Source organism: Rhinoraja longicauda, chromosome 18, assembly GCF_053455715.1.
Source record: "Rhinoraja longicauda isolate Sanriku21f chromosome 18, sRhiLon1.1, whole genome shotgun sequence".
NCBI classification, from domain to species: Eukaryota; Metazoa; Chordata; class Chondrichthyes; order Rajiformes; family Arhynchobatidae; genus Rhinoraja; species Rhinoraja longicauda.
The window spans coordinates 5,450,243-5,476,059 of NC_135970.1; the positions used below are offsets into that span (position 1 = coordinate 5,450,243).

The 25,817-nt window shown below is 45.3% G+C and overlaps 1 protein-coding gene across 1 annotated transcript in view; it reads right to left on the minus strand.

The window, feature by feature from the left end:
• The window catches only part of LOC144602453 (mucin-6-like), a 170,386-nt gene extending 145,782 nt beyond the window's left edge, over positions 1-24,604 (minus strand). Inside the window, exons 1-6 of the mRNA XM_078415600.1 lie at positions 24,577-24,604; positions 24,285-24,457; positions 18,475-18,555; positions 18,257-18,326; positions 5,074-5,130; positions 579-819 (exon numbers count right to left, since the gene is read on the minus strand). Of these exons, the coding sequence (XP_078271726.1) occupies positions 579-819; positions 5,074-5,130; positions 18,257-18,326; positions 18,475-18,555; positions 24,285-24,457; positions 24,577-24,604 (650 nt within the window). The remainder of the gene's footprint in view (positions 1-578; positions 820-5,073; positions 5,131-18,256; positions 18,327-18,474; positions 18,556-24,284; positions 24,458-24,576) is intronic.
• Between the last annotated feature and the right edge of the window lie 1,213 nt (positions 24,605-25,817).

A 25,817-nucleotide genomic window follows, 5' to 3' on the forward strand; every position in this document is an offset into this window, starting at 1 on the left:
CTGAGGTTAAAACTGTGGCCGCAAGTCAAAGTGGAGGTTACAAACACTGGCTGAATGTGAAGTGTGTGAATGTGTTACTGGGTAGTTTCAAGCCTCACTGACCAAGGTTGCATTGGCGGGGACAGTCGTTCACGTTAACTGAGAGTGAGACGCTCACTCAGGATCTGAAAAATGTCGACGTATACCCTTCCTTGACATCTTGAACGTTCCGCCCCGGGCCCCGCGGCTGGCTGCGCCGGGTTATCTTTGAACATTATCTTTGCTGCGGACCGGGAACCCGGCCGGAGCGGAGGCGTCGCCGAGGCGCTTTCCGCGATCTGGGTGCCGGCCGGAAAGTTCCCGAAGGTTCGGCGGGCGGGCGGGCGGACGAACCCGCGTAGCGCGCGCTCGGAAAGCTGGCGGGTCCCGCGACGGAGGCGGGAATGGAGGCGGCGTCACGCGCACGGGAGGCGGCAGGAGGGGCGGGCGTCGAACGGAGCCGGAGCGCATGTGGAGCGGGCGCGGCCCACAGGCTCATGGCGGCGACACGGTTGGTGTGAATGATGTGCCGTGAAGAAGCCGCCAGCCCAGGTACTCACAGCTGACTGTTGACTGTGATTTTGCCCAGGTCCACTGTGACCGTGGTGCTGTACAGTTGAATCAGCAGTCTTTTTATGTCCCCGTTGCTCTTCCTTCGAAGCTGAATGCTGAAATCTGGGAAGTGATCTGTGCATTCACTGACAAAAATATAGTTGCAAGTTTTGTAAAAGTCATACATGAAATTATCGAACGTTTTGAAATGTCCTCTTCCCCACGTGGTACAGACGGCTCTTTTCGGGGCTGTGAAAGCAACATGTGATGTCGTTCATTATCAGCCAAACTTTACACATCTCCTGACAAACAAACTCACCGTCTCTCTGGGATTTGATCCTGGCGGGATGTGGGAATATTATTTGGGTCGTTGCCTTCCCTGTTGTTCTCATGGTGTGAGGTGCCACAGTCAGTGTGATCCTTTCCCCACAGGCACATTACCACACAGTTATGCATTACTCTACTCATATCAAGAGAACCTGTTGTGAACAGGGGTCCCTGACATTGACAGGTTTCTCTCTCTACAGATGCTGGTCCACAGCCTGAGTTCCTCCAGCACTACTGGTGTCGCATTATGGGGACCACAGGGGAGTTGTACCAACACTTGAAAGATCAACTTCATCAGGTGCATTCAAGGATCAGGCACAGTCAAAAAGGCCGGGAAAGCCTCATCTTATGGCAGCCCTACCAGGCATTGCCTCTGACCAACACCTGAGCCCCACCCACAGAACAGAGAACAGAGCAGGAACAGGGCCTTCGGCCCACAATGTCTATGCCGCATACAATGCCAAATTAAACCAATTTCCTCTGTCTGCATTTGTTCTGTGTCTCTCAATTACCTGCTTATCCATGTGCCTACCTAAAAAATTGTTAAATAACACCATTGTATCTGCCTCCACCGTCATCCCTGACATTGTGTTCCAGGCATCAACCACGGGGTAAAAACCTTGCCCTGCTACCTGTCTCTCAATAACTTGGGATGGACCCTATCACCTTCCACCTTCATCCACCTTCATGCTTTTCAAGAGCCCATGCCAACACCTACTTAATCTCAAACTCCCCTGGTATATTAGGATTCCCCACTCTGGTCTCACTGTCTGCTATTTCCTTCTCCTTGGTGAATGTAGATGCAAAAAACTCAGTGAGTACCTTGCCTACATACTCCAGGCATAAATTCCCTCTTTTATCCTTGAATGGTCCTAACATCTTCATGGTTGCTCTCGTTTTTAATACACCTATAAAAAGCCTTCGGATTTTCATTTTTCCGACTTACAATGAAATTTCATGGCTTCTTTTAGTCCTTCCAATTCCCTGCTTGAGTTCTTTCCTCTTGCTTTACATAATATCTCTGGTCATCCAAGCTTCCTTGATCTTGCCATCCTTTAATAGACATAAAAAGCTGGAGTAACTCAGCGGGACAGGCAGCATCTCTGGAGAGAAGGAATGGGTTATACCTTGGTACCTCTCGACCTGAAACGTCTCCCATTCCTTCTATCCAGAGATGCTGCCAGTCCTGTTGAGTTACTCCAGCTTTTTGTGTCCATCTTCAGTGTAAACCAGTATCTGCAGTTCCATCCTACACACTTGCCATCCTTTGCATTGAAAAGGGTGCAAGAAAATTCCATGCGGCTGCCACCAGGTCACGAGTGCTTGGGTTATAAGGAGAGCCTGGATTGTCAGACGCTGAGGGGGTGACCTTACATAAAATCCTGAGAGGAATAGATAAGGTGAATGACCACAGTCTTTTTCTTTGGTGTAAGGGTGTCTTAAACTAAAGGGCAATTAAAGCGCAATTCCCTTATCATGTATCTATACACTGTAAATGGCTCAATTGTAATCTTGTATTGTCTTTCCGCTGACTGGATAGCACATAACAAAAAGTTTGCACTGTACCTCGGTACACGTGACAATAAACTAAACTGTAACTGTAAATAGATATGGGTCAGGCAGTTCAGTTAGCAGTCTTGTTAGCATGGACAAGTTGACCCAAGGGCCTGTTTCTGTGCTGTATAAGTCTATGACATTCTGACTGTGCCCACATTGTGGTAGGTGCAGGGAACTGCAACATTTCAGGTTTGTTAGGCACAGGATGAAAGCATCAAGTGGAAGAATAGGGATTATTAAACACAAAATAAGTGTTGGGGCTGGAAGGCTGGAATATAAACAAACTGAAGATACTCAGCAGGATGGGCAGCAGCTGTGGAGGGAGAAACATAACATACGTATTTTGCAAAACATACTTGGCTAATATATTATTATGATTAAATTACTATTATGATTATGATATCAATCAGTTGCGATGAAGGGTTTCTGACCTGAAATGTTAACACAATTTCTCTCTCAATAGATGAAACTGATCTGCTTAGTTGCTCCAGCTATCCTGTTCTTTCTTCGGGGAAAGGAGCGTTGGAGGAGGGGAAGTCATAAAGTCATGTGATAGGATCAGAATTAGGCCATTCGACCCATCAAGTCTACTCCGCCATTCAATCATGGCTGATCTATCTCTCCCTCCTAACCCCATTCTCCGGCCTTCTCTCCATTACCCCTGACACCCGTACTAATCAAGAATCTATCTATTTCTGCCTTAAAAATATCCATTGACTTGGCCTCCACAGCGTTCTGTGGCAAAGAATTCCACAGATTCACCATCATGACTAAGGAAATTCCTCCTCATCTTCCTAAAGGAACGTATTTTAATTCTGAGGCTAGGACCTCTGGTCCTAGACTCTCCCACTAGTGGAAACAAACTCTCCACTTGCACTCTATCCAAGCCTTTCACTATTTGGTAAGTTTTAATGAAGTGAGGGGTAGGCATTGGTGAATTCACCATCTATGTAAGAGAAGAGGACCAAGACTTTAACATTCACATTCCCATGTTTGGTTTTGCTATGTTGAAAGAGAGAGCCCCACCTGACAGCTCGTCCTCAGAAATATCAAAAAAAGAACTGCGTTGAAAGATCTGTAATATTTGCCTCATATCTCCTGCTTTTTAACCCAGATATCTTTTCCTCAAAGAATCATGCTGTCTGCTTCCTGTGTAACCACCTCCAGATACTCAGACCATCAACAAGAATAATCTGTTTCCCAGCCAGTCATTGTTGCTCTTAACCAGGGATCAGTATTTTAGGGGAATGGCGTTTGGGAAATTGTTGGAAATGAAAAAAAAAGCTTTCTAGAACGTGACAATTTACACCTCAAATGTGTAGGAAAAAACTGCAGATGCTGGTTTACACCGAAGATAGGCACAAAATGCTGGAGTAGCTCAGCCTGACAGGCAGCATCTTTGGAGCGATCACTTCAGACTGAAGAAGGGTCTCGACCCGAAACGTCACCCGTTCCTTCTTTCCAGAGATGCTGCCTGTCCCGCTGAGTTACTCCAGCATTTTGTGTCTATCTTCAATTTACATTCTACATTCCAAACTACTTCTGGAAAGAACAGAAACATTGCTGAAAATTATTGTTACATCCTGGAATGTTTTCAATGGTTTGGAGGGTAGCAAATGTAACTGCACTGCTTGAGAAAGGAGGAGAGGGAGATTAAAAGGCCGGTTCTTCTGACACCAGTGGTGGGAAAAGTTAGAGTCTATTATTAACAAAAGAATAGAGACTTAGATAAGAAAGACAGGATTGGACTAAGATAGACACAAAAAGCTGGAGTAACTCAGCGAGTCAGACAGCATTTCTGGAGAAATGGAATAGGTGACATCCGACCCGATATGTCACCCATCCCTTTTCTCCCAAGATGCTGTCTGACCCGCTGAATGACACTAGCTTTTTGTGTAGATCTTTGGTTTAAACCAGCATCTGTAGTTCCTTCCTACAGGATTGGACTAAGTCTACATTGATTCAAGAAACCATGCTTGACGGATCTCTTCGAATATCTTGAGGGTGAAACTTGCTGAATAGATAAAGGAGAAGCAGCGCATGGAGAGTACTGATAACTTCAGAAAGTTTTTGATAAGGTTCCATCTAAGTGCGAAAGATTAAAACACATGAGACTGGGGGGCAGGTGCTGCCGTGGATAAAGAACTGGTCGTTAACACAAAATAGCAGGCTGTGATGAGTGAGGTGGTCCAGTTGGATCAGTGTTGGGATCTGGCTGTTCATGAGATATAGCAATGATTTGGTGAAGGAATAACATGATATATCCCCAAGTTGGCTGAGATTTGAGTTTGAAGGAAGTCTGTAATTGATTTCAGCAGGTTTTTCAATGTGTTTGGCATTCAGCAACATTTAAAAACTACTACAAATAATGCAAATAATTAACAATATAAAAACAAGAAATAACTGATAATTGAAAGTTTAAAAAAAGTATAAGTAACAAAAAGATTAACACCCACCCCAAAACAAAACGCTGAGGTAAGTTAGGAAGTTTTCTCATGCATTGGCTTGAGGAACAGAAAACCCTGAGAGGAATAACTGATCTGAACGAGAATTGAAGGTTCATTTGAGCATTAGCTGCTAGTTTGAAGGTAGAAGTTTAAGAAATGTTGCGGTACTCACAATAAAAAATATGCGGGAATTGTTCTTTCATTTCCTTGTAGTCTGGAAGCTTTCCCTCTGCAAACAATACAGATTTAGATTATCAATCCAAATAGAAGTCCATCTACTTTAATACACTGATGAGCAGAGAGGGTGGGACATTGCAATTGCTTTCTCCTGTACAGGAATCTATTAGATATGTATTTGGGGATTTTCACTTTGTTGTGACTTATATATAGAACATAGCACAGTACAGCACAGGAACGGCCCTTCAGCCCACAATTTCCTTGCTGAACATGATGCCATTTTAAACTAATCTCCTTTGCCTGCATGTGATCCATATCACTCCATTCCCTGCATATACATCTGGCTGTCTAATAGGTTTTTAAATGTATTTACCTCCACCACCACCCTTGGCAGTGCATTTGAGGCTCCGACTACTCTCTCTGTAAAAAAATTGCCCCACACATCTCCTTTAATCTTTGCCCCTCTCATTCTCTAGACCTTGACATTTCCATCCTGGGAATAAAGGTTCTGAAATTCCAGAGAAATCAATCCAGGCCTGGACAGCTTCTCCTTATAGCTAATTCCCTCTAATCGAGGTAGCATTCTGGTAAACCTCATCTGCACCCACTCCAAAGCCTCCACATACTTCCTGTATTTGGGCGACACAACCTTTCAATGAGACCTAACCAAGATCCTATAAAGCTGCAATATGACCTCCTGACTCTTATACTCAATGTCCTGGCCAATGTAGGCAAGCATGCCATTCACTTTTTTGAAAGGGAGTTAGCTATCAGGAGAAGGACCAACTGATCAGAGTTCAGTAAGGAAGATGGTCAAGGATGGCAAGGTAAGGGAACTATGGATTATGGGAGAGGTTGTCAAAATGGAAAATAAAGTATATTTAACGTTTAGGAAGATGAAATTAAATAGGGTATTTGAGGATCATAGAGAAAGCAGGAAAGAACTCAAGCAAAGAATTAGAAGGGCCAGAAGGGGCCATGCAATGTCTTTGGCAAGTTAGATCAAAGAAAATCCCTAGACTCCATAACCATGCAGGGTAACTCGAGAGAAGGTAGAAAGGCAGCAGGTCGAAGGTAGAACTCGATTATAAAGGAGGGAATTTATGCTTTGGGCGGCTCAGTGTAGAGTTGCTGACTTACAGCGCCAGAGGTTTGATCCTGACTGTGGGTGCTGCCTGTAAGGAGTTTGTACATTTTCCCTGTGATCACATGGGTTTTCTCCAGGTGCTCCGGTTTCCTCCCACATTCAAAAGATGTACAGGTTTGTAGGTTAATTGGCTTTGGTAAAATTGTAAATTGTCCCTGGTGTGTAGGATAGTGCAAGTGTACACGGTGATCACTGATCCGTGTGGACTCGGTCGGCTGAAGGGCTTGCTTCTGCGCTCTATCTCTGAAGTCTAAAGTCAGACTATATAGACCTATTAACTGAATACTTTCCTTCTGAATTCACCAAAGAAAAGGAGGTGGACGATAATAATAGAAGGAAATCATATTTGGTCTCTTGAAAACCATTAGGATGAATATGTCCGCAGGACCTGATGGGATCTACCAGAGATTATTGAAAGAGGGAAGAGAGGCAATTGCAGGGACTTAGTAAAGATCATTGTAACTTCTCGAGCCATAGACCAGGTCCCGGAGAACCGATGGGTGGCCAATGCTGAGCCCTTGTTTAAGATGGAAAATAAGGGTAATCCAGGAAATTATAGCCCAATGAGCCTCTTATCAGTGGTAGGAAGTTGTTGGAGAGGATCCTTCGGGCCAGGAATTACTCACATTTGGAAGGTGTTAGTATAAGTAGGGTCAGTCAGCATGGGTTTGTGCAGAAATGGTCAAGAAGATTCATCGACATGTTGCCTGGGATGGAGCGATTCAGGTATGAGGAGAAACTAGAGAGGATGGGTCTTTTCTCCCTAAAATGGAGGAGGTTAAGAGGGGACGATTATAAAATTATGAGCTGCATAGACAGGGTAGACTGCAGAAAGCCTTTCCCCGTATCAGAGATAAACAAAGGAAGAGGACACAGATTTAGGGTAAGGAGGAATAGATTTAGAGGGGATCTCAGGGAGACCTTTTTCACCCAGAGAGTGGTGATAAACTAGAATCTACTACTGGAGAGAGTCACTGACAGCACCTAAGGGGTGTCTATACAAACACTTGAATCATTTAGGCATGGAAGACCATGCAGCAAGTGCTGGGTATTGGGATTAATACAGAGGGGTTCGCCCTCGTCAGCATGGTTGAGTTGGGCCGAATAGCCTATTTCTTCATATATGATTTTATTACTCTTTGACTCTAGTGTCATGGAGTCTTACAGCATGGAAACAGGCCCTTCAGCCCAACTTGACCACACCGGCCAACGAGCCCCATTTACACTAGTCCCATCTGCCTGCATTTGGCCAATATACCTCTAAACCTGTCCTATCCATGTACCTGTCTAAAAGTTTCTTAAACGTTGCAGTAGCACCTGTCTCAACTACTTCCACTGGCAACTCGTTCGATACACCTACCACCCTTTGCGTGAAAATGTTACCCCTCAGGTTCCTATTAAATCCCTCCTCACCATAAATCTATATCCTCTGGTTCTCGATTCCCCTACTCTGGGCAAGAGACTATGCGTTTACCCAATCTATTCCTCATGATTAGTTACACCTCTATAAGATCACCCCTCATCCCCTGTGTTGCAAGGAATAGAGTTCCAGCCTACTCAACCTCTCCCTAAGGCTCAGGCCTTCGAGTCCTGGCAACATCCTTGTAAATCTTCCCTGCACCCTTTCCAGCTTGACAACATCTTTCCTGTAATAAGGTGTCCAAAATTGAACATAATACCAACATCTTATACAATTGCAACTTGACCTCCCAATTATACTCAATGCTCTGATTGGTCAAGGTCGTGAAGTGACCACACCGGAAGTGGCGGCGCTGCCTTGCAGCTGCTGCTCGCCGGCAGTCTGTTTGTCTTTCTTCTTTCTTTGTCTATTTGTTAGTGTTAGATGTATGAAATAGCCTATCTTTAGCTGTGTATATGTGGGGGGTGGGGGAAACCTTTAAAAATATCTCTTCCTCAACGGAGATGCGACCCTTTCCGAGTCGTATCTCCGTTTGTGCTAAAAAAATTAAAAAATGCGGGACCTTCCATCGCCCGCGGGGCCTTCCATCGCCCGGTGCGGCTCGGCCGCTGGACTTAACAGTGCCCGGTGCGGCTCGGCCGCGGGGCCTTCCATCGCCCGGCGCGGCTCGGCTGCGGGACTTTACATCACTGGTGCGGCTCGGCCGCGGGGCCTTCCATCGCGCGGCTCGGCCACGGGACCTAACATCGCCCGGCGCGGCTCGGCCGCGGGACTTTACATCACTGGTGCGGCTCGGCCGCGGGACTTTACATCGCTGGTGCGGCTCGGCCGCGGGCCTTCCATCGCCCAGCGCGGCTCGTCCGCGGGACTTAGCTGCGCACGGTACGGCTGCGGGACCTTCCATCGCCTGGCTCGGCCGCGGGATGTTTCAGCGCCCGGTGCGGCTCGGCCGCGGGGACTTGGGCGTGGGGAAGAGAGCGGAAGTTTTGTTGCCTCCATCACAGTGAGGGGGTGTTTGGAGTCACTGTGATGGATGTTTGTGTTGGGGTTATGTGTCTTGTGTTTCTTTTTTTTGTGTGACTGCTGGTAACGTAATTTTGTTCGGTACCTCGGTACCGAATGACAAATAAAGGCTCTGTATTCTCTGTATTCTGTATTCAATGTGCCAAAAGCCTTTTTGACCATCCTATATACGTGCGATGCCACTTCCAAACAACAATGTACCTGTAATCCTAGATCCCTCTGCTCTAATGCACTCCCCAGAACCCTACCGTTCACTGTGTAGGTTCTGCCCCTGTTAGTGCTCCCAAAAATGCACATTTCTTTGTATTAAAGTCCATCAACTATTCCTCTGCCCAACCAGTCAAGATCCTGCTGCAATTTTTGACAACCATCTTCACCATCTACAATACTATCCACTTTTGTGTCATTAGCAAACTTGCTAACCATGCCATGTACATTCTCATCCAAATCATCGATATAGTTGACAAACAGCAATGGGCCCAGCACTGAACTCTGAGGCACACCACTAGTCACAGGCTTCTAGTCCAAAAAGCACCATCATCCTCTGCTTCCTTCCATGAAGATAATTTTCTATATTCAGCTACCTCTCCTTGAATCCCATGGGATCTAACCTTCCAGAGCAGCCTACCATGCAAAACCTTGTCAAATGCCTTACTTAAATCCATGTATACCATTTCCACAGTTCTGCCTTCATCGACCTTTTTGGTCACATCCTCAAAAATGCAATCAGATTCGTGAGATATGACCTCCCATGTTGACTATTCCTAATCAGCCCTTTTCCATCTACTGTAAGTGCATGTATATCCTATCCCTCAGAATACTCTCCAGCAACTTGCCGACTATGCAAACAATGGCAGGTGAACAGGAAAGGAAGAGACAATTTGATCCCTCATGCCTGCCACCATTAACTGGGGACAAGTCAATGACTTAGTTTCCTGTTTTAACCCCAAATTTCTGATTTCCCATGAATATTCAAATATGTTTCCATCTCTGTCTTGAATATGCATTCACAAACTTCCCATCCCATGATGAGTCCAGAAAGACACATCCAGGGGTTGCAGGATGAGCTAGCCAATTGGATACAAAAATAGCTTTGTGGTAGGAGTCAGAGGTCGGTGGTTGAGGATTGTTTTTTCAGATTTGAGGCGCTTTACCAGTGGTATTATCATCATAATCATACTTTATTAGCCAAGTACGAGGAAAGTAATTTGCCATACAGTCATACCAATAAAAAGTAACATAACACACAAAATACATTTTAACATGAACATCCACCACAGTGACTCCTCTACAATCCTCACTGTGATGGAAGGCGAGAAAAAGTTCGATCTCTTCCCTTATTTGTTCTCCCGCGGTCGGGGGCCTCGAGCCTTCTGTTGATGGGACGATCTTGACTCCCGTGGCCGGCGGTCGGGTCCTCGCGTCGGGGTGATCAAGCTCGGTGGGGGGGGGGAATTCAGCTCCTCCACGCCGGGCGATCTGACCCGGACCGGGGCTAGTCGAACCTTCAGCGTCTTTGGAGCTTCCCGACATCGGTCTCCACCCGAGACTGCGAGCTCCTCGATGGTAAAATCCGCAGGCTGCGGTTGGAGCGTCGATCCCAGACAGGGCCTCCTATGGTAAGTCCACATCCCCGTGTTGGGCCTCAAAGTCAGTCCCGAGCAAGGCCACCAGTTCCATGATGTTAGGCCGCAGAGCGACCGGAGAGACCGGGAACACAATCGAATCTCCGGCAAGGTAAGAGATTGAAAAAAAGTTTCCCCCGACCTCCCCGCCCACCCCCCACATAAAACAAACCATTAACACAAACTTTTAAAACACACAAAAAATAAGAAAAAGACGAAAAGACAGACAGACAGAGGCTGCCAAGGGACCATAGGGATTGGTGCTGGGTTTGTCACCTGTATAAATGAATTGGATGAGAATGCAGTTGGTATGATTAGTATGTTTGCGAATTACACCACAATTGGTGGGGCAGTAGACAGTGAAGAAGATTATCTACGATTCCGACAGGATCTAGATTGAGTGGGGCCAAGGAATGGGTAAAGGAATGGCCAATAAAAATTAACGCAGGCAAGTATGAGTTGATATATTTTGGTAAGTTAAACCAGGTAGGACTTACACAGTAATTTGTAGGGCCATGTAAAGTGTTGGAGAACCCAGAGACCTGGGGTGGAAGTGCATAGTTCCCTGAAAGTGTCAACACAGGTAGATAGAATGATGAAGAAGGCGTTTGATACGCTTGCCTTCGTCAGTCAGGCTATTGAGTACAGACCTAGGCCTGAGTGATTTCCTGGTTGTCAAACACTTTAACTCCCTTCCCATTCCCACACTGACCCTTCTGTCCTGGGCCTCCCCCACTGTCAGAGCGAGGCTAAATGCAAATTGGAGGAACAGCACCTCGCATTTCGCTTGGGCAGCTTACAACCCAACGGCATGAATTTTGATTTTGTCTAACATCAAGTAACTCTTGCTTTCCCTCTCTCCATCCCTCCCCCACCCGAGTTCTCTGACTAGTTTCACTGTGCTCCTGATTAATTTTACTGTTTGTATGCCTCGTTGTCAACTTCCCCTCAGCCAACAATGAAGCATTCTACATTTCCTTGATCAAAATCTGCTTTGATCTGTCGTTTTCACACCTTACCCTTCCATTTCTCTAGTTTCCCTCTCCCCTGACTCTCAGTCTGAAGAAGGTCTCAACCAGAAACATCACCCATTTCTTCTCTTCAGAGATGCTGCCTGTCCCGCTGAGTTACTCCAGCTTTTTGTGTCTACCATTGAGTACAGGAGTTGGTTTGTCGTGTTACGACTAACTGTACAGGTTGTTGGTGAGAATACACTTGGAGAATTATGTGCATTTGTGGTTGCCCTATTATGGGAAGGATATCGTTGTTGGAAATGGTGCAGAAAATATTCACAAGGATGTTACCAGGAGTGGAAGGCTTGAATTGTAGAGAGAGACTGGTACTGTTTTTCCATGGAGTGAAGGAGGCAGAGTGATGACCTGAGAAAGGTTTATAAAATCATGAGGGGTAATGAAAAGGTGAATGATCACAGATTGTTCCCAGGGTAGGAGTGTCTAAAACTAGAGAGAAAAAGATTTAAAGGAGAGGAGAAAGATTTAAAAGGAAGCTGAGGGGAACTATTTCACAGAGGGTGGTATGTATGTGGAAGAGGTTGCCAGAAGGTACTGTGAAGGCTGAAACATTTGCAATGTTTAAAAGGCATTTGTACAGGTTCAAGGAAATGAGACGGGGTGTGAGAAAGTGGGCCTCCACCTCAATGTCAAGAAGACGGAGTACATGGCGTTCAACGGTTGTGACCTTGAGCCTCTTAAGATCAGTGGCGGTGCATCTCTCAAGAAAGTGGAGGACTTCAAGTACCTGGGAGCGAGGATGCAGAGCTCGGCAAATTACATCAAGGTCCGGAAAGCACTCACATGAAAAGCCCTCAATAACATGGGGAAAATCTGGATGTCTCGGATGTCTAAGGGTCTCAAACTGAGATTCCTCCATGCAACTGTAGAGACAATATTATTGTACGGGTGTGAGGCATGGACTCTCACTCGAGCACTGTCCAAGTCTCTCGATGGTATCTACACCCAAATGCTCAGAAAAGTTTAAAATGTCAGTTAGAGAGACCACACCACCAACGCCCAGCTCTAAGGGGAGAATCCACCTCTGACCGAGAAGATCAGGTCGACAAGGATGAGGCTCGCTGGTTGTTGCCACCGCCATCCAGAAATACCAGCAAACAAGGTTGTGATGTGGGAACCCACCCATGGAAGGCGGAACCCGGGACGACCAAACAAGACGCTGCTGGAGACGTTGATGAAAAACGCATATGAAGAGACAAAAGAGGAGCTTGCCCGCTGTGTGGAGGACAGTGATGTGTGGTGCGTCCGTCAACGTGCCCGTCGGAAACCAACACCACTGCGTCGCTAATGTTTTCAGCAATTTAAAATTAATTAATTAATTAATCAAGGAAAGGAAAAGTTCAGAGTGACATAGACCAAACACTGGCACATGGCACTGGATTATGAACTCAGTTTATGAGCCTGGACCAGTTGGCCTGTTTTGAATCTGTGTAACTCTGAAGCTATGATTCTAACTTTCTTCTCACTTCAGTCCTAAATGGCTGATCTACTTTCTGAGACTGTGATCCCTGGTTCTAGGCACACGGACAGAGTGAAACATCATCTCACATCCGCCCTGTCAAGCTCTGTCAGAACTTTAAATATTCAGAGATGACCTCAAGATCATACAAAATGCAGGTCATCCCATTTCATCTCTCCCACAGGACATAATCCTAGGGGCACTCCTCCCTCCCACACTCTGATGACCGTAGGTACGTTCCACCTGAGGATGGAGCAAAACACAAAGTAGTGGAGGAACTCAACGGGCCCGGCTAGACACAAAATCTCTGAATAGAATGGCAAAATAACATGGGTGCATGTGCAGAAAAGACAGATACATTTAGTTTTAGTTTAGTTTAGAGATACAGCGTGGAATTAGGCCCTTTGGCCCACCGAGTCCGTGCTGACCAATGATCACCCTGAACACTAGCACTATCCTATACACTGGGGACTATTTACAATCTTTACTGAATCCAATTATCCTACAAATCTGTACATCGTTGGAGTGTGGGAGGAAACTGGAGCACCAGCAGAAAACCCACACGGTCACAGGGACAGTGTACAAACTCAGTACAGACGCACCCATAGTCAGGATCGAACCCGGGTCTCTGACGCTGTAAGGCAGCAACTCTACCACTGTGCCACCGTGCTGCACACATTTATTGTTTACATGTTCACTGATACATTGCAATGTGATTTAAAATACTGGTTGGCCACAACAGGAGTTCTTGCCCAGTTCTGAAACCCACATTTTACTAAAGATGTCGAGATACTGCGGAAGACATTTCCCAAAATGATTCCTGGAATGTAGGACTTATTAAAGTGAGGCATCTGGGGTTCTCCTCAGAACAGAGAAGGGAATCTGACAGACGGAATTAAAATCATGAACCATCAACAAAGAAGATGGAGAGAAACCGACCCTGTTGGGAGAAGGCCACAGAACCAGAATAAAGGTGATTGCCAAAAAATGGAAGAGATAGAAGCAGAAAGTCTTCCACACATAATGCATGCCTGAAGAGTGGCTGAGGAAGGTTTGCTTGTGGCTTTCAAACCGTCTGGATAAGTACTAGAGAGGAGAAAGATTACGAGGTATTGAAGAGAGAGTGAAGAAGTGGGACTAGCAAGACTTCTCTTCCATTGTGTCAGAACAACACAGTGGGCTGAATGGGCTGGATATTTCCTGTGATTCTAGCTTTGTGTCGATCAGATCAGGGCAGCACTCTGGCACGGCAGTAGAACTGCGGCCTTACAGCACCAGAGACCCGGGTTCGATCCTGTCTATGGGTGCTGTCTACATGGAGTTTGTACATTTTCTCTATGACATATTCTCCGGTTGCTCCAGTTTCCTCCCACACTCCAAAGACATGCGGTTTGTAGGTTAATAGGCTTTAATAAAAATTGTAAATTGTCCAAAGACAGTGTTAGTGTACGGGGTAAGACACTGTAAGACAGTGTTAGTGTACGGGATAAATGATGGTCAGCGAGGGCCGAAGGGCCTGTTTCCACGCTGTACGTCTGAAGTCTTTGAATTTTTGAAAGAAAATGTGGGATTGAGAAAATTAAATAAAACGATAATAAGTTGCCGTTCTGGTGTTCCACACAACAAAACACTACTCGATAGCAAACTATTATTATTCTGATTGTCAGGCAGACAAAAGAAAGTGTGTAGGAAGGAACTGCAGATGCTGGTTCAAATCGAAGATAGACACAAAAAGCTGGAGTAACTCAGCAATAGGTGATGTTTCAGGTCGAGACCTTTCTTCAGACTGAAAGTCAGGGGAAAGGGTAACGAGAGATTTAAAACGTGGTCTTTGAGCCAGAGAGCCGGAGACAAGGGCAAGTCCATGTCTCCGTTGTGACTAGGAAATTGTGGAAGTGAATGAGCGGAATTAAGGATTCCGAAAAGCCAGATGTCGCAGACGGGAAGGAAAACAATCCAAGTGGGAGATGCCTCAGACAGGAAATGACTCTATCGTTGGGAAGATAGATTTAGAGATAACATGGTGCCAGATAAAGAAAAGGAAATAGCAGTGGAACTGGGATGGAGTCGGTACACAGAGGCACAAGAGACTGCAGATGCCATCAGATATTCAGGCATCGAAAAAGCAGGTAAAGATCATTAGATCCAACCGGAATCGGTGGAATGAAACTGAGGAAGCAACTGGGAAGGAAGGAAGACTAACAAGGGTCGATGATATTGCAGAATGACATCCTGCATATTTCCATATTTCTCTAAGACATGGAACGATGCCCTTCGGCCCATCAAGTCTCTGCTGGCTCACAGAACAATACCATTCCCCACTAATAGAATTAACCTATTCTTACGTTCCCATCAACCCCCACCTCCCCACTCCTCTACCTGTGCACTGGGGATAGTGAAAACCAGAGCCCCCAGGTGAAACTCACTCAGTCACAGGGAGAATGGGCCAACTCCACACGCCAGCACCGGAGATCAGGATGGAACCCAGCTCACTGGAGCCGTGAGGCGGCAGCTCCACCAGCCTGACCACTGTGTTCCAAACCGCACAGGAGAATTATTAAAAATTTGGATCTTACCTGAACTGTGCAGTAGACTGGATAAAGTCAATGTGACAAATAAGTTTAACATTTCGAAAGGCTGAGGGAAATTTTGGGGTGTGATGGGGAAAAGCCCTTTCTGTGGAGCTATATATGCTGGCAACGGCAGATTGAAATTCATATAGGCAGAACACAAGGTAGTCACACCCTCTAAAATCAGAGAGCAAAACAATTCGCCTCTTGCGTGCCAAACAGGATCCAGGTTACAGTATCATTTCAGTGTTAATCCTATGCCTCAACTCCTCCATTCAGATCAGGCAGGTGTCCTTCATCTGCATTTCCCCAGACTCTGTTGGGACTTGATCACAATGGAAGTGCAGGGACTTTCACTCTCCTGTCAGCAGTTGTGCTGAACCCAGCAGGATTTCCGGGATAAACTTCATTATTATATCCGTGGCGAGGTTCAGACAAGTTAAGTATCCCACACTATGCACGTGCTCACTTGAGGATGGCAGGAGGGACACATTTATTAATTTTTCTTTTCCTACCAGCATTATGGCTAAGATAGAAGTAATTTGAAATTTTGCAATGGAAATGTCCCTTGGTTTATCAGGATTGTACAGAGTTCTCAGTGGGTTTTCCGTGTCAGTGAATGGGCCAAGCAGAACCATAAAATACTAGTTGAACTCACTCACTTGAGAATGGCAGGAGGGACACATTTATTGATTTTTCTTTTCCTACCAGCATTATGGCTAAGATAGAAGTAATTTGAAATTTTGCAATGGAAATGTCCCTTGGTTTATCAGGATTGTACAGAGTTCTCAGTGGGTTTTCCGTGTCAGTGAATGGGCCAAGCAGAACCATAAAATACTAGTTGAACTCACTCAAAACAAAGGGATGTTTAGTTTAGAGATACAGCGCAGTAACAGGCCCTTCGGCCCACCGAGTCTGCACTGACCAGTGATCCCCACACATACTATCCCACACACACTAGGGACAAGCTTACATTTATACCAAGCCATTTAACCTACAAGCCTGTATGTCTTTGGAGTGTGGGAGGAAACCGAAGATCTCGGGGAAAATCCACGCAGGTCACAGGGAGAATGTACAAACTCCATACAGACAGCACCTCTAGTCAGGATTGAACCCAGGTCTCTAACTGATCATTTATTGTATTATTGTTCATTACATATTTATTTTATTACGTTCTTGTATTAATGTGCCTGTAAGCTGCAGCAAGTAAGATTTTCATTGTTGAGTTCCCAGTGCATCGGACAATTAAACTCGCTTGTTTTGAAACAAGCAGATGAGGCCTGTGAGAGCAGAGTTCCGAACAGTTTGGAGAAATATTCAGAACTTAGCTGAACTCTGCTGCAAAGGATGAGAAGGAAACATGAAATATTACAGTCATAAAATGTAACTTAAAGTGTGGTGTAGCGAGGTGAGAAGCAGTGGCATTCCTTATTCCTTTTTCTTATATCAGTCTTCACCTGGCACACAGCGGACAGAGTGCAGCGGACAGAGAGGTTAACATAAGCGGCGACATGCCCAGGTGGAAGCTGAGGTGCTGTTCTTCAAGCAAAGGGAAGTGCAAAGGGACTTAACATGCTTTTATTCAATTATGCACAATACAGAATTGTAACAAAATCAAGACTGCCATTTGCAGTTTACAATCAAACAGTTATCAGATTAAAATATTGTCAACTTTACAATACACTCGACCCCCCGTGACAACCAGCGTTCACGGAAGCCTCCAGAGTCCCCATGGACACCGCGTGCTCCCTCTCCAGCCTCCAGAGCATGGACTTAGGCCCGGAAGAGGGGCAGGCAGTCAACTCGGGCAGACCCTCGATTGCCTGCTGCCTGGACCCGCGAATGGTCATCTTGGCCAGGCCCAGGAGCAAACCGACAGGGAGACCAAAGATCTGGAGCCAAAGGGACTTGGGAGTGTTGGTGCAGGACTCCCAAAAAGTTAATTTGCAAGTCGAATCAGTAGTAAGGAAGGCAAATTCAATTTATATCAAGAGGACTGGCACAAACAAAAACAGAGATGTAATGCTAAGGCTCTATATGGCACTGGTCAGACCGCATTTGGAGTACTGTGAACAAATTTGGGCCCCATATCTGAGGAAGGATGCGCTGGCTCTGGAGAGGGTCCAGACAATGTTTGCAAGAATGATTCCAGGAATGAGTGGGTTAGCATATGATGAGCGTTTGACAGCACTGGGCCTCTACTCGCTGGAGTTTAGAAGGTTGAGGGGGAACCTCATTGAAACTTACAGGATAATGAAAGGCATAGATAGAGTGGATGTGGAAAGGATGTTTCCACTGGTGGGAGAGTCTAGGACCAGAGGTCATAGCCTCAGAATTAAAGGGCGCTCTTTTCGAAAGAAGGTGAGGAGGAACTTCTTTAGTCAGAGGATAGTTAATCTGTGGAACTCATTGCCACAGAGGGCTGTGGAGGCCAAGTCAGTGGAGATTTTTAAGGCAGAGATGACAAATTCTTGATTAGAACGGGTGTCAAGGATTATGTGCGAAGGCAGGAAAATGGGATTAGGAGGCAGAGATCAGCCATGATTGAATGGTGGAGTAGACTCGATGGCCAAATGGCCTAATTCTACTCCTTGAACTTGTGAACTTACCCTGGGTTTTAGAGTCATAATCATAGAGCCATACAGCATGGAAACAGGCCCTTCTGCCCACACCATCCCACATGTCCTATCTACACGTCCCACCTGCCTCTATTTGGCCCATATCACTTTAAATCTGTCTAAATGTTTCGTAATTGTTGTGATAGTACCTGCCTCAACTGCCTCCACCAGCAGTTTGTTCTATACATCTACCACCCTTTGCGTAAAAAGTTACCCCTCAGGTTCCTACTAAATCTTTCCTCCCCTCACCTTTAACCTATATCCTCTGATTCTTGATTCCCCTACTCTCGGCAAAAGACTGTACGACTACCCGATCTATTCCTCGCATGATTTTGTACACCTCTAAAGACCTTTGCTGGAAGAGAACAGAAAGCCAAAGACAGAGAGGTCAGAATGGGAACCCAATCAAGAATTCAGGTCAGAATTTGGAGTATTTGGTTGCATTTGGAATACTGTGCGCTGTTCTGATCACCCCATTACAGGAATGATGTGGAGAGGCTTACCTGGAGGCTGTCTGAATTAGAAGATAGTACCTCCAAGGTGAGATTGGATAAACTTGGATGTTTTCTCTGCATCGTCAGAGGCTGAGGGGAGACATGATAGAAGTACGTAAAAATATGAGAAGCATAGAGGACAGTCAGAACCTTTTTGTCAAGGTGGAATGCCAAAGACTAGAGGGTACGGCTTTAAGGTGAGAGGGCCAAAGTTTAAAGGAGAATGGTGGGTGTCTAGACCATGCTGTGGAGGTGGAGGCAGGCACAATCATGGCATTTAAGAGGTTTTAGATAAGCACACATGGAAGCAGGGAATTGAGGCATATGGATCACATGCAGGCAGAGGATATTAGTTTAACTTGGCAACATGTACAGCATGGCTATTGTGGCTGAAGGCCCTTTTCCTTTAATGTGCTCTCCCACGTTCCATGCTCAGGCTAACTAGAAGTTTGGGACCCAATGGATGTGTAAAGTGATGACTCAATCTGCCATTGATTCTTCAAGCATGTGGGGAATACTTTGTGAGCACTAAATGTAGTTTTCACTGGACTGGAAGAAGTACAAGTGAATTGTTGTTTAAGCTGAAGAACTATTTGGGTCCCTAACTCCGGGAAAGAAAATAAAAGGACAAGTGATGCATATCCTGCTGTTACGTGTCAATGTGTAATTAAAACAGACTGGCTGGTGGAAATGGTGGAGCAGACCAGAGAGGAATGTTATGGGAGGGAAGGGAACAGTGTGCCTAGTGTACTCTCATAAAGCCATTGAGGGATGCAGAAAGGAAAGGTCCTTCGGCCCATCAAGTCCACTCCAACCCACCCATACCAATCTTATATTGATCCCATTTTTAATTCTCTTTAAATCAACTCCCCAATCTCCCACCCTTACCAATTCAACCACCACTCACCCGTACCTCTCATACACACCCGCCTACACTAGAAGCAATTAGTGCACCTACCCACATCAGTTAAGTCAATAATGTACCAGTAGGAAGAGTTGATGGAGAGGGTCTGACCAGGACTGAAGAAGGATTGTTCAATGCATCCCACAAAGAGACAGACATAACTTGAACATGGAGGAGGACATAGAGGTCAGTGAAATCAGTGTGGAGAATGTTAATATGCAAGGGTTGTTTGAGATTAAGGAGATGGTGTTGGTGTCCTGAAAAACCATTGAGGTGGATAAATCCCCAGAGCCTGACGGGATCAATCTCAGGTTATTGAGAGAACAAGAGAGGAGTTTGCAGGAAACTTGACATCTTATCTAGCCACATGCGAGGTTCCGGAGGATAGGAGATTAGCCAACGTTCTTCCTTTGATAAGAAGGGAAGTAGAGAGAATCCAGGGATTTATAGGCCGGTGAACTTCATGTCCCTGCTGGGGAAGCTATCGGAGAGGATTCATCAGGATAGGATTTAGCGATGGGATCGAATAGGATCCCATTTAGAAGGGAGTGGGCTAATAAGGAACACTCAGCATGGCTGTGTACATGGTAGGTCATGCGTTACGAACTTGATCGAGTATTTTGAGGTGTTGACGAAGATCATCAATGAGAGTAGGGGATGGATACTGTCGTCATGGATTTTAGTAAAGCATTTGATAAAGTCCCCCATGGTAGGCTGACCAAAAGTTTAGAATGCATGGGATCGACAGTGACTTGGTCATCTGAATTCAGAATTGGCTTACTAATACAAGACAGTGGATGGAAATGAAGTTCCACAGCGACCACTGTTGTTTGTGATATAAATAAATGACAGATGTAAATGTAAATGATAAGTTTGCACATGTGACCAAGAATGCTGGAGATGCAGACTGTGAGGAATGCTGACAAAGCATGCAGCAGGATATACATCAGCTACAAAAATGGGCAGCAAAATGGCAGATAGAATTTAATCCGAGCAAGTATGAGGTGTTGCACTTTGGGAGGTGTTGCACTTTGGGAATAAAAGAGAGAGTATACAGTTAATGGCAAGACCCTTAACAGCATTGATGTGTAGTGCAAATTTATAGCTCACTGAAGGTAGCAGCACAAGTAGATAGGGTGGCAAAGAAGCCATATGGTATGCTTGCCTTCATTGCTAGAGGCATTGAATATAAGAGTCAGGAAGTCATGATGCGGCTTTCTAGGACTTTGGATTGTCCACTTTTGGAGTGTTGCGCACAGTTCGGGTTGCCCCATTACAGGAAGGATGTGTGGGCTTTGGAGAAGCTGCAGAAGGTGGACCAGAATGATGCCTGGATTGGAGGGTAATAGCTATATGGGGATGTTGAACAGACTTGGGATGCCGGAGATTGAGGAGAGACCTGATAGAAGTATATAAGAAATGAGATATATAGAACAAGTTATGATTGCCTGGAATATGCAGCCAAGGATGATAGTGGAGGCAGATCAAATTGTGGCATTTAAGAGATAATAATATAATAATAATAATATTCATTTATTGTCATTGCAACGAGTACAACGAAATTAAAAAAATAGCCAATCCTGACGGTGCGTACAAACATATATGCAATAAATGCAAAAACAAATAAATACATAAATACAATTAAATACAATTAAATTAAGTACAAGATTTTTTAACGGTGTTGCCTAGTGCAAAGGTAGTGTTCAGTTCTCGTATGGCCCTGGGGTAAAAACTGTTCTTAAGTCTGTTTGTTCGGGATTTGATCGACCTGAAACGTCGACCAGAGGGCAGATGAACAAACAGACGGTGGCCGGGGTGGGATGGATCTTTTATTATTTTGCCTGCTCTACTGAGGCAGCGTAGGCTGAACAGGTGCTCCAGGGAGGGCAGTGAGCAGCCGATGATCTTCTGGGCCGTCGTGATGACCCTCTGAAGGGCCTTCCTGTCCTTTTCTGAGCAGCTGGCATACCAAGTGGTTATACAGTATGCCAGCACACTCTCGATGGAGCAGCGATAGAAGGACAACATGAGCTTCTCCTGCAGGTTGGTTTTCCTGAGGATCCTCAGGAAGTGGAGTCTCTGCTGTGCCTTCTTTACTGTGGTGATGGTGTTGGTAGACCAGGTAAGATCCTCTGCGATGTGCGTACCCAGGAACCTGAAAGCTGGTACCCTTTCCACACAGATGATTAGATAGGTACTTGGATTTGTAGGGAATGGAGGGATTTGCAGACAGATGAGATGAGTTTAATTTGGTATCATGTTTAACACTGTTATTGAGAGCTGAAGCACCGCATACTGTACTCTTCTATGTTCTATATACAGAGTTCTCATAGATAAATTCAAATCAAAATGCTGTAGGAACTCAGTGGGTCAGACAGCGTAAATGGAGGGAACGGGCAGACAATAGTTTGGGTCAGGATGCATTTTCAGTTTGAAGGAGGGATTCTGACCTCTAATTTCATCTATCCATAACCCTCCATAGATGTGGCTTGACCCACTGAGTTCCCCTCGTGGACTTCTTTGCTCAGGGTTCCAGCTTCTGCAATATCTTGCATCTCCATCGATATATCACTGATTTTGAGAGAGTGAGCGGACTTAAAGGAGAAGTGCAGCTAGGTGAATGAGTGTGTTTAGTTTAGTTTTAGTTTAGAGATACAGCGCAGAAACAGGCCCTTTGGCCCACTGAGTCAGCACCGACCAGCAATTAGCACTATCCTGAACACATTAGGGACAATTTACACTTACTGTATACCAAGCCAAATAACCTACAAACCTGAACGTCTTTGGAGTGTAACAAGAAAACCGAAGATCTCAGAGAAAACCCACGCGGTCACGAGAGGAATGTACAAACTCCGTACAGACAGCACCTGTAGTCGGGATCGAACCTGGTTTTCTGGGGCTGCAAGGGAGAAACTCTACTGCTGCGCCGCCATGCTGGTGGAGGGGAACTGGCTGGGCCTCCATTTCACAATGTAGTGGTAGACCCGCAGACGATTCTGATGCGGAATGTACTGTAGGTTTAGAGAAATTGGACATCTATGGTGAAGATGGAAAAATTGGAAATTGTTGAAGTAGCAGAAGGCATCAAGTCATAGAGACAAAGAGCTGTACAGCACGGAAACATGGAGACCACATTGTCTAGCTGAGTCCCACTTGCCTGCGCTTAGCCGATATCATTCTAAACCTTTCCTTCCCATATATCTCTCCAAGTGCTTTTTAAAAAATCATTATTATGTCCACCTCTACCACTTCTCCTCGCAGCTCATTCCATGTACGCACCATCCTCTGTATGAAAACGTTGCACCTGAGGTCCCTTTTAAAGAATTCCCCTCTCACCTTAAACCGACCCCTCTATTTTTAGACTCCCCAATCCTTGGAAAAGATTATTTATGTTACTCATGATTTTATAAACTTCCATAAGTTCACTTCTCAGCTTCCTGCACTCCAGGGAAAAAGGACCCAACCTATCCAGTCTTTCCTTATAATTCAAGCTCTCCAGATGCGGGAACATTCTCGTGAATCCTTTCCAGCTTAATGACGTTCTTCCTATAGCTGGGCAACACCCTGTACAATTGTAACATGATATCCCAATTCCTGTACTTAATGTCCTGATCTATGAAGGCAAGCATGCCAAATGACATCTTCACCACGCTGTCTAACTGCGTCCCCACTTTTGGCAATCTATGTACCTGCATCATTTAGTCTCTCTGTTATAAAACAGTCTCCTGAGTCCTACCATTTACTGTGGATGTCCTGCCATGGTATGTCTTACCAAAAAACAACACCTGGCCTTTCTGTGAATGAAACTCCACCAGCCATTCCTCGGCTAAGGTTCACTTTGTAATTTTAGATAAGTTTCCCCAAGGGGAAATGCGATATTTGGATTTGACCATGTGGAGAAAATATAGACTCAAGGAAAGTTTGGACTCAGGTTGAAGATTCCTATAGATCAAAGCTTGGTGTGGCAAGAGCAACTGAAGCAATGGGTGTGATATTCAGTGGTGGGGTTGTGGTGTAAAGGATGTGTTGTGGAGGTGGCTGGGAGCTAACATTGGTCTTTTAGAGGTCAGTTTATCAAACAACCCTGCCATCATGTACAAGCAAGTTGGATGATGGTGTTGGGGTTGGTCCTTAAGGAATAGAAATGCAGAGATTGAAGTTTCTTGGCAATATTGTCTTTGTTTATCGTGGGAAAACGATGAACTTTTAGATTCTATCTGCCTCATCGCCCAGACAGTCCACAGGTCATCTCATGCAGTCTCTTAAGTCAGGGATAGGAGCAGAATAAGGCCATTCGGCCCATCAAGTCTACTCCGACATTCAATCATGGCTGGCCTATCTCTCCCTCCTACCCCCATTGTCCTGCCTTCTCCTCATAACCCCTGACACCCGTACAGGTCAAGAATCAAGAATCTATCTATTACCATATCCTCACTGCTCACCACCATCCAAGTTTGGTGCCGACTGAATATTTGCCACATGATTAACGATGTCTCAGTGATAGCTTGCTATCATGGTGCCCATCCTTGTAAATTTATACCTTAACCATCACTCCCACTACTTCACCGTTAAATCAGATTTTGGCACTATCTTCTACATTGGTTTAAAAATGCATCTAAATTTCAGCCATGCCCCAGAGGGTCCCCAGGCGAAACATTGTCTATCTGTTCTCTCCCCAGTTGCTGTCTCCTACTAAGTTCATCCAGCACTTTTGTGTTTTGCTCAAGATTGCAGCATCTGCAGTCCCTTATGTTCACCTTTATATCAAGGTTGCATTCATGGTCCGTTTACAGCCAGCCGAGCTTTTGTTGGTGTTTCTCACCTGATGAGTCAGAAGTCCTCTGCAGGTAAATTACGTCGTCCAGACTTGAAGATTCTATTCTTGAAGCATTTTCTCTTTCTATTGCAGTTTTACCTGCCCGTCTTTGTTTCTCTTGGCGAGAACCACTTTCATTCCATTGAAGTGAGTGCACCAGTTGTAGAAATATAGGTAAGATGTGGTCAAGGAATTTGTCCACCATTTAGCAGAGATGTTAAGGTTCAGGATGACAATGGGCATTTCAGGGGGGCTTGTGCGGAAAGTTTCACCTTCAGAGAACACATGGTGGATGAATAGGGAGAGTGACTGTCTCTGCTGTATTTGCTCCAATGAAACATCCTGCTTCGGAAATGTCTTCTTTCCTCCTTCACTGTGGCTTCTCATTTACCGTAATGGACAGAGTCCTTGACCCCCATCCCATATCTTTGCTCTCAACCCCTCTCCTGATCAGTGTAAGGGAAGCATTATAGAGTCACAGAGTGATACAGTGTGGAAACAGGCCCTTCGGCCCAACGCCCACACTGGCCCACAAGGTCCCAACTACACTAGTCCCACCTGCCTGCGTTTGGTCCATGTCATTCCAAACCTGTCCTATCCATGTCCCTGTCTAACTGTTTCTTAAACGTTGGGATAGTCTCAGCCTCAACTACCTCCCCTTACACCTACCACCCTTTGTGTGAAAAAGTTACTTCTCAGATTCCTATAAAATCTTTTCCCCCTCACCTTAAACCTATGTTGTCTGGTCCTCGATTTACCTACTCTGGGCGAGACTGCATCTACCCAATCTATTCCTCGAATGATTTTATACACCTCTATAAGATCACCCCTCATCCTCCTGCGCTCCAAGGAATAGAGTCCCGGGCCTATTCAACTTCTCCCTATAGCTCAGACCGTCTAGTCCTGGCAACATCCTCGTAAAGCTTCTATGTACCCTTTCCAGCTTGACAACATCTTTCCTATAATATGGTGCCCAGAACTGAACACAATACTCTAAATGCGGGCTCACCAACGTCTTACACAACTGCAACATGACCTCCCAACTTCTATACTCTGGTCCTCACCTCCATTCCACTAGCCTTTGCGTACTAAAAACAATTCCTTTGCAATTTCTTCAAGCCCATCTGGATCTTTTCCATCTCTGCAGCTACTCCCTGTCTTTCCCTTGCAAATACAGGAGATGTGATATCTTCTCTGTAAACTCCTTCCTTCCCACTATCAAGGCAGAGGTTCACTTGCACCTCCTCCAACCTCATCTACTGTATCTGTTGTTCAAGGTGTGGACTCTGATACATCGGCGAGACAAAACATAGACTGGCCAATCGTTTCACTGAACAACTTTGTTCAGCCTGCCTGAACCTACTCGATCTCCCGTTTGCCAAACATTTAAATTCCCCTTCCCATTCCCACACTGACCTTTCTGTCCTAGGCCTCCTCCATTGTCAGAGTAAGGCTAAACGCAAATTGGAGGAACAGCACCTCATATTTCACATCTCATTGCGCAGCTTACAACCCAGTGGTATGAATATTGATTTCTCTAACTTCAAGTAACCCTTGCATTCCCTTTCTCTATATCCCTCCATTACCCAAGTCATACCAGCTTCAAAGTCATCTTGTTGAGCCTCATTGTCT